The sequence below is a fragment of the Convolutriloba macropyga genome, chromosome 10, assembly GCF_964194025.1.
Source record: "Convolutriloba macropyga chromosome 10, txConMacr16.3, whole genome shotgun sequence".
Lineage (NCBI taxonomy): Eukaryota > Metazoa > Xenacoelomorpha > Acoela > Convolutidae > Convolutriloba > Convolutriloba macropyga.
The window spans coordinates 51,273,968-51,283,851 of NC_134477.1; the positions used below are offsets into that span (position 1 = coordinate 51,273,968).

Here is a 9,884-nt window from a genome sequence, read left to right on the forward strand (position 1 = left end):
TGATGAGTTAATGCTCCTGTTTTTACAGATTGTTTTTCCTTTTTTTAAAGCCATTCAATTTCTCTTGTTGTTGGGGGCCAATTCAAGCGCTGGGAAGGGCTTCTGCAGGCTCTGCTTTCTTTTATTCATATTTTGGTGTTCTTGGCCAGCCTCGTAGTTGTTGATTCGTTCGTCGTTTTTCCATGCGTGGTAATATATCATAAAATTTTCTATTCATTAGAAAAAAGTTGTTAATTCAGCTTAATAATTCAAGAAGTAAAGTGGGACAGGAAGATATAAATAGAGGGTGAGGGAAGTGTAAAAAAGAAAAAACAGGGCTTCAATCGTGGTGGGCATTGAAGTACTGAGCCGGTTTGATCTTAGGATTAGAGCACTGCGCTACGACTTGCTTTTTTAGTTGTAAAAGATTGTAATCATGTTTATTAAGTTAAGCCTTAAGACGCGTTGAAGTAAATTGAGGGAAGTTAAGAAAAAAATGCAGTTGCAACAATTAATAACTGAACTTAAGAAAGCAAAATTGTAACAATTAGAATAATAAAGTAACTTAAAGAAGAAAGAATAATGAGCAGTAAATAGAGCTATGCTAACCTAAACCTTAAAACCAATGAACCAAACCGTGCTTAGCACTAAATTATGTGGTTAGTTGTATAACTGTAACTTAACTGTGATAACTGTGATAACTGTGGAGTGAATGTGAAAAACAAGAAAATTGTCTGGTTTGAAAATGAAGCTAATCGATTAAGATTTTTCAATTGATAAAAGCTGTGTAATCTGCCGTGTATGGCCAATAAAGTCAAAGTTAGTGAATACAAAAAATAAGGAGATTTAAATGAACAACCCGTGACTACATTGAGCCTTCGGAAAAGTAATTTCATTTTGCTGAACTTTCCTTCTATACGGAGAGGATTTAAACGAACAACGGTGATTACATTTAGCCTTCAGAAAAGAAGTTTCACTTAGTATATATATATATATATATATATATATATATATATATATATGTATATATATATATATATATATATATATATATATATATACATTTATATACATATACATATACATATATATATATATATATATATATATATATATATATATCTATATGTTTATATATATATATATATATAACGTTGAATAAAAGAAGCTGAAAAATACGTCAATTGTGATGACTTACCTGGCAGGGGTGTAGAAAGTGAAAAGAAGTTGATGTTTCTGTAGAAAGATCTGACAATCTTTGCAAACTCCTCATATTCTGTGCGGTGTGGCTCGCGATCAGATTGCTTGGTGTATATAGTGTAGCCCAAAATGCAAAAACGATTGCTGAAAATAAATGATTTTATTTCTTGGGCCTTCTATCTGGGTGGCCGTTAAAGTTTTTCCGCGCGACCAGTTTATTCAAATTTTCAAACTCCTATGTTAGCATCTTTTGAACTGTGAAGGCTGCGTCCTGATTTAATGGGCCACAGCGAATGAAAACATCTTTTTCATGCGTCTTATGATAAGAAAATGATTTTAAAAAATTGAAGTAATAATTTTGAACCTTAGGAACAAAATATGTCTCTTGTTGGCAAAAATTCAATGTTATGCGCATATACTGCTCATGTGATTGTAGGAAGCACCGAAGAACAGATAAGCATAATTTGACTGTGGAGATCAAAACTTTAAGCCAGCAAAATAAAATAAGCTGATGCATAATAAAAGGTTGAGCAAGATTATGTGGGAGAAAAAAAGATGCTTATCATTTATTTTGAGACATAAATTGTGCGAAAAACATTATTCTTAACCATGAAGCACTAATCTTAACTATGCAACTTTCTAGCCCGGGCCGTGGAATTTTGCCAAATTTAGGTAAGATCAGCGGTAACTAGCGTTGACAAGTCCAAAAATTCACCGCAATTTTCTTACATAATTTTGCGTTGAATGCGTTGAATTTAGAGTAGATCTTACAAATTTTGCGTTGAATTAGCGTAGATCTTACATATTTTGCATTGAATTTAGCGTAGATCTTACATATTTTGCATTGAATTCAGCGTAGATCTTACATATTTTGCGTTGAACTTAGCGTAGATCTTACATATTTTACGTTGAGTTTAGCGTAGATCTTACGTATTTTGCGTTGAATTTATCGTTGATTTTACAAAAAATTAACTCGTAGGGCTCTGGGTATGAGACTTGAACCACTGACCTACTGTATACTTGTCGCCTCCTCGACCACTGTGCCACCAATCCGTTATTCTACTAGGAACCGCACTCTTTACAAATCCGACTGTAGCATCATGTTTCACATAATTTTGGTGCTTCTAATCGTAGATTTTACATATTTTGCGTTGAATTTAGCTTTGAACTTACATAATTTTGCCTTGAATTCAGTTTAGATCTTATTTGATTTTTTTTCATTTTTTGTTCTACATTTCTCTCTTTCCAACCTTTCCAGTTTCTCTAGCACGCAACCAGTTTCCGATTATATGAAAAATCGCAAAAAATGGTGTGAGCCTGCCTCATTCCATCATCCCACTACCTCCTTCCACGTACCAACCATCCCTCCACGTAAACCCCCATGTACCCCACCCAATGTACCCCACCCACCCCTCACGCGTATCCCCTCACATACCCCCCACGTACCACCCCCTCTCACACGTAACCCCTTCCCCCACATGTACCGCAACACGAACCCCCACCCCACTCCAAACGTATCCCCCCACACTTATCCCACTCCCTCACCAACGCCCCCCCCTCCACCCCCCCCCCCCCGATTACATCAACCCCCCTCCACCACGTAAACCCCTACCACCAAAAATCAAAAAGCAAAATTATGTAAGGTCAACGCTAAATTAAAAGCAAAGTTATGTAAGATCTACGCTAAATTCAACGCAAACTAAGCAAGACCAACGCTTATTGCAACGCAAAACTATGTAAGTTCTACCCTAAATTCAACGCAAAATATCTAAGATTTACGCAAAAAAAATGTCAAATATGTAAGATTGGCGTTGAATGCGTGGAATTTATGTAAGATCTAAGCTCAAGCGTTGATCTTACATAAATTCACCGCATTCAACGCTAATCTCACATAATTTTGTGTTTTTAGCGTTGACACCTCGCCCCGGGAGGCTTGATGATCCCTGATTTGGTTATGAAGAAGATTTCAAGACCTGGTCCACCTTACAACCTTTACATGAACACAACTTGTCTGATGCCAATCAATGCGGTTATCGGAATACCTGGTCATAATGTGTAATAACTAGTAGACAAAGTTGACTATAATGACTAAAACTGTTTCTGCCAAAAGTTGGCAGCTAAGGTAACACGAAGGCATCATAACTAATCATGATAATCATCATAACTAAGCTTGACAAAACCTAAAGTTAATCTTTTCTTTTGCGTTTGTCTTTTTTTTCCGTTTGTCCCTCAGCTTATTGGGTGCGTATTATTACCCTAGGCTAAGCTTGCAATTATATTGAAAGACCTATTAATTCCAGCTGAGGTAAATACTAACCTAAACTACAGGGTAACGGACCCCAGCTAAAGCCAAAATAGTTGATTGAATGAAACTAGGTAGTTAATTTGTACTGGTCTTCTTCCCTTCAGCCATGATAAAAACTTGGCGTAATTCAATTTTTCCTTTTCAAATTTAAAAACTATCACTTTTTGTTTCAACAGCGATGATTATTTTTGATAGATTATCGGTTCTTCTAAATTGCAAAACATGAAGGAGCATCCGTTATAAGCAATAGTTATCAAAATGTTTTTTTGTCGAGCCAATTTCCATGACATTGTCAATGTTCAGCCTCACTGCAGGTCAAGTTTTATTGTCCAGCCAAACTCCCGACGTTTTATTGTCCAGAAAAATTTTGTGTCTAGCCAAAGCTTAGGACCGTTGTTTTAGTTCCATTCAAAGTCGATGACACAACGCGAAGTCCAGAAAAATTCATTTCAAACGAAAAATCTGCCAAGGACAGTCTTTTCTCGCCTTAATTCGATGGAGGAAGATCTTTTAAAAGTTACAGGTCTAGATTACGGTAGACACCCATGCCCAAGGTTCTGGGGGAACAGGGGCAAAGAATAAAAAATCCGAATTCTCATCAACCCTCTTCACTCAACATTGCTTAAATTATTATTTTAACGTACTAATTTTTTCAACTTTCTATTATTTCACTTTTTGAACGTTTTATCCCAAAACACATCCCCTAAACCTTCAAATCTGAACCCTAAATTCTTCGCCAAAAGAGAGACTAATTTATGAAATAAACGTTCTTCTGGAATGACCTCTTTAATTTAGCACCTTGGCTGATTGGCACGACATCAAAAAGGTGATGCCAATACTTAGATGATACGACATTAAACACTAATAAAGGAACACATTTTTGCCACTAAACCTAAATATTGTTCCAAAAGGACTTTCATTTTCTTGACACCAGAATTGTTTAAAATAGTCTTTTCAGAAAAAATAGCTTGAAAACTAAATCAACGAGAGTCTGAGAAGTAATTGAGTTATTGTTAGAACTGAACCTTTTCGCTAATAAAGCATTATCATGAATCTTGGAAAAATGGAGAACATACTGTTCTGCAAGAGTCCTTGGAAGGAGAGTTTGAGCAATATATTATATTGGAAGTAGGACAGAGAAAAATATTTCTCTGGTAAAAGCTTCAAAAAGCGCTAAGCTTATGGAAGCAACCTGATAATTAGAAAATTTTTCACCCAGTGTAAAAAGAAAAGGTTTAAATACAAGAGCTCAAGAGGTCATAGTGCATCATTTGCTATACTAATCATTCAAAAAAATTCGAGTATATTTAAAATGGCTTTCAGTCGAAAGGAAATGGACGAAAAAATTTGGGTTCGTGGGCAGCCACATTCCTGGGAAATTTTCTGTCTAAGTCAGCCCAAAGAACTCGGTGTAATTCATCGTCTTCACGAACAGTCGATCGACGGGTTCATTTTATTACAAATAGAATGATTCAGTGCTACAAGTGCAAAAAGAGGGGTTACATAAAATTATTATGTCGCAATCGTTTTGTCATGTGCTTCAGGTATTCATAAAAAAGAAAAAGTGCACAAACAAAAAATTAGTGGACAATTTATTATCTCTGGCCCTGTTTACCAAAAAAAGGATAAGTGGCCCATTGGTAGGGTTTTAATTCTTTTTCAACCGACTTAATTATCAAATAATTTTTTGACATTTTATTTAGATTCTGAGAACGGGATCATTGTGGTGAATGTTATACGGGAATCAACTCAGGAGACAATGGATTTTTTCCTCAGGTGCTGGAGTCAACTGGTATACACACCGTAGCCGTGAATGGATGCATTGGTTTGATGTTTAGCAAAAACGACACATATCTGGTGTGTATGGTTTTGAGGCAGCTCATTATGCGAGACCCTCAACGTGTTATTTGATATAGGTGTCCAAGTAACGTTAGGAAAGAGTTTGTTTCGACAAGAAAAATACAATCTTGTATTATTTTTCTAGTCAGTAAGATTTTAATTTGCGATTGCGTAAGTCTGTCCCCCGCTCCTTCAAATTGACTCAACAGAAGTTCAATAAACCTTGTCAACATGTAATTATAAAACATAATTATTCCACAAAGGAATTAATTTTTGAAAAATTGAACTGTCTTCACATGAAGTTTCAAAAGTTTCACCTATGTTGCTTGGACACGAATATTGTATTAATTTTTTAGGATTTGTCGAGCTTTAAGCGCATCGCAGTATGATATTCATAATTAATCGGCCCTCTTAACGTTACTCAAAGATGGTTTTATTTAGGTTTGGATCTTGACTTCTACAAATAACAACATAAGTTTGTACGAAAATCAAATAGTTGCAATTCCGAAAGAAGCATTTTGAGCACAGAGTTGTGTCACCGGTTCTATGAAACTCCCTGGTGGAGGTATCAAGACATCATTGGAGGCAGCTTTTGCAGAGGATTTGCAAAAGTTTGGCATCGAACAGTCAGGAGAAAATTGAGATCTTTAAAATGAAATTCAAATAAAACCTGTGGGAAAAATCAAGCCAAGTCGAGTTCCAGGTGGAGCAGACTCAATCTAAAAGGAAGGCTCTAACAGTGTTTGTTAGTAATCTAACTTCGTCGACTCTCATCGTTCCCGCCCATTCATGATTGAAAGTCCCTACACTTTTAGTTTCCAATTAAGATGGTAGTTATGAAATGGTCAAAGACTATCGTAAAATTAATGTTCAGAGTGTTAAAACATCAGGGTCGTTGCCATTGAATCAACATTCTCTTCAATATTGTCAACGAATCTGCTTGTTTCAAACATTGCTCTAGCAGCGGGTTACTATCATTATAAGTAGAGAAGCAGGATCAACAACTGTTTTCTTTTATAACTGCATTTGTTCTGAACCATGGGAAACGATTACTGATGGAATTTTTTCTCCATTTTCTGGCGTTTTGTTCGTAGAGTCAGACTTATGTCTTTTGTTCAGACGTGCACCTCTCTGCAATTGAAGCACTTTTTTTCCTCAAAATCAGAGTGGTGAATAAAAAGTTATTACGTTTGCTAGTACGTTTTATGGAACTGCCAGCGTAACAATTCAGCAACGAAGCGGGTTTTGTACGATGTTGTTTATTCATACACTAATTGCTCATTTTTAATCAGTGTAAATTGAGAACTGATGTACAACAACTTATGAGTTTACGAATTCTTCGTTTCTGCATGTTGAGGTTTGAAGTCTCTCTTCGAAGGGAGAGGTTTGACAACCCTAGATTCAGGTGAAATCACAAAATTTTGGTAACACGTTAAAAATTCATCCCAGGCGTAAAAGTTTTGAATTGAATTGGGCATAAAAATTTTAAATCATTGTAACATTGATCTGTTTTCCAAACTTGAATTCAGCAATTGCTTAATATTCAAATATTTGACTAACATTATTTCCGTCGAACGAAAACGTAGATCAACAGATATATTTTATCCAATAAAACTGAAAGATATTTTTTCCTGGTAATCCTTACAAATAAAGCCAAGACGCACTCACGCAGATGAAAGTTTGAGTTTTCAATGATAATAGCGGGCAGGGTCGCTCGATTTGATTGGGGGTAATTTAATAGGGACAAAAAAGCGGGAGATCATTTAATGGGGTGAAGTTTTCCATTTCAGCCCCTCCCTTCCTTGTGTACCCACCAGTCACAGGACACGTTTGATTTCATAGTGAAAGATTGTGTAAAAATATGGCACGTGCCTCGGTGGTGGTTGGCAAATAAGATGAACCCAATAAGCTCGCAGGGCAAAATTCCTTATAAACGGAAAAGATCCGATAAATTCGTGTTATTAACTAATTTTTACCTGAGATCTCTGCATTGGTTGACAACAAACATTTCTGATTTGGTTTTAATAGGCAGTGCGAATATCAACGACTGGAACTCAGGGTCGAACAAGCCTTCACTGGAATTAACCCTGCTATCAATGCCCTCTGCAGCCTCGTTGACTAAAAGAAAGAATAAAAAATTTGCCTCTGTTTCTGCAGAAACTGATTGCTTCTTAATCTTTTTCCATTGATAGAAAATGATACAGGGAAGCAAGTGAAAATTTTTGTGTTACATGGTCACATTTTTTTCATTATTGTCAACGATACATAAAATTCGTGCCCAATTTTTTTAAGATTAACATTTTTTTTGTTGTTAAATATGGCCACAGCTAATTTTTCCAAATAAGTTGCATATCTCGAGACATGAAAACTATGCAGTTCACATGTAAAATTCTAATTAAGTGCACCAGAAGTGGACATAGCTGACAAAATATAGCAATACTTTGACGTTTTTGCTGATAATGAACGTTTTTTTACAAAAATTTTCAACAAATTTTTACACATTTTTACACATTATCTGCGTAATTTTACACGGTCTTTAAACGTATTGCGGACGACATTTTCAAGCTTGAGTATTCTGTACACTCGAACAACCAGCCCATCTCCAATGAAATATTGCATTGAACTTTTGAAAACCATAAAAGACTGGCAATTGACTAGGATCTTTTAATTGCAAAAATTGGTGGATCTCTTCTGCCCACAACCTTAGTGGGCACCCGGGTCGAGACCGAATGGTTAACTTGTAAGAAATTGCAAGTTTCTTTAAAAAAAATGGTTAACTTGTAACAACTTGCAAATCGAATGGTTAACTTGTAAGTACTTGCAAGTCGAATGGTTAACTTGTAAGTTTCAGTCCAAACTGAAAAACACACTGTAAACCGAATTTATGATTAATTTTAATATAGGATTATTGGCAGTTATATCAAAGTTTCTTGAATTAATGTTCATTTGACTCCTCTTAACCTGTACTAGAGACAAAAATTCCAACACATTTTCACTGTGCAAAGTTTCTGACTAGAATATTTTTTGTGAAGTAGGGAAGAGCATTCAGTCGACATTAAAAGCTTTTGCGCGTGGTTAAATCTATCAAAAAAATATTGTGGTTTTCCGCCATTTTGTCGGAAAACATTTAAAAATTAACACTTGATTTTTTTTTCTCTGTACTTTCGACGTTATTTTTTTAAAATTTTTCTTGTCGACATTCTCTACAAAATAAACAAAAACTACTTTCCTTAAACTACTAACTTTAAGACTTCTTTCAGGCGCACGTGCTGTTATGTAGTAACATACTATGTATCAACAGTTATAGAGGGGTCTGGGGCAGAACTAGTTACCTTTGAGTTCCTTTTTTCAAAAAATAATTGTTCTCGTAGTGAACCTCCAAAATGTTATTGTAATTGACAATTGAAACTGATCAAAGCTGAAAACATTGCCGTTTAATTGTAAAATTTAGTTTTCCAGTTGTCACTACACTTGTGAAAATAGAAGGCCGCAGAAAAAGTAAATGTTGTCAAAATTTCATTGAATTTTTCATCCCAAATTCTTAGCTCTCGTGAATCAATCTGATTAAAAGAAGTTAGAACAGAAATCACAAACAAAGAACTGACTCAAAGGCTGGAAAGCAATTAATGAAAATGCTAGAGATCACTCATAAAATTGCTATCATTTTTTGGCGAAAAAAAATTAATAAAATATCACTATGATTTGTTTTGCTCTCTTGGTGCAAAGCGACTGGGTAGAAAATTTGTAAAATAACAACCCCCTCCCCCTCCCAAACAAGAGAGAAAAAGAGAAAACTTGAGTGATAAGAACTGACTTAGAGATAAAACACAAACGTGAAACTATGAAACTTACATTTGGTTAGTATGATAAACAAAAGTGAAGTGAGAGTTACCCAATTTACAATCATTTTGAGTGATAGTTAAAGTTGAGCATAATGTTATTGTTCGCTCAATTTAGTTTCACGATCTTTCACAAAGGTTGCTTCAAAATGTCTTCTCAATTTACCAGTCCTTTTTAGAGTTCATGATGTTAATGTTTTCCCTCTGAGCATAATAAATGCGGCACTCGTTCGCAGTTTGAGTAGCAAGAGGAGAATTGGAATAACCAGATAGAGGATGAACGAGGTGGGTGTCGTGTGATAAAAGATAAAATTTATAAAATAGAAACAGGTAAGTACAAAAACTGAAGTACGGAGATAGTGCCTTGATACCCAGGTTGAGGTGCAGACCTAAACTGATTTATGTTCCCAGACCAAAATTATAGGCTCTGGACGGAAGTTCGAGCACATACAGTCTGGACCATGCTATGGAGTTGGTCTGGTCAGACGTCAATTTGGTCTGAAAAGTCTGTTCATAGGCGTATTCGAGCGCACTTGAGTCTGATCATAAATGGTTCGAGCGCAATTGGGTCTGATCGGAAGCGTATTCGAGCGCACTTGAGTCTGATCATAAATGGTTTGAGCGCAATTGGGTCTGATCAGAAATGTTTTTGAATGCAATTGGATCTGATCAAGGACTCTTCCGAGCGCCTTACTTTTTCATTTTTTTGTTTTTTTTTCTAC

At 35.6% G+C, this 9,884-nt stretch overlaps 1 protein-coding gene across 1 annotated transcript in view; it reads right to left on the reverse strand.

The window, feature by feature from the left end:
• LOC142348662 (uncharacterized) overlaps nucleotides 1-9,287 on the reverse strand; it is a 74,649-nt gene extending 65,362 nt beyond the window's left edge. Inside the window, exons 1-3 of the mRNA XM_075400094.1 lie at nucleotides 9,176-9,287; nucleotides 7,300-7,441; nucleotides 1,178-1,323 (exon numbers count right to left, since the gene is read on the reverse strand). Coding sequence (XP_075256209.1) covers nucleotides 1,178-1,323; nucleotides 7,300-7,441; nucleotides 9,176-9,230 — 343 coding nt within the window. The 5' untranslated portion in view covers nucleotides 9,231-9,287. The remainder of the gene's footprint in view (nucleotides 1-1,177; nucleotides 1,324-7,299; nucleotides 7,442-9,175) is intronic.
• Between the last annotated feature and the right edge of the window lie 597 nt (nucleotides 9,288-9,884).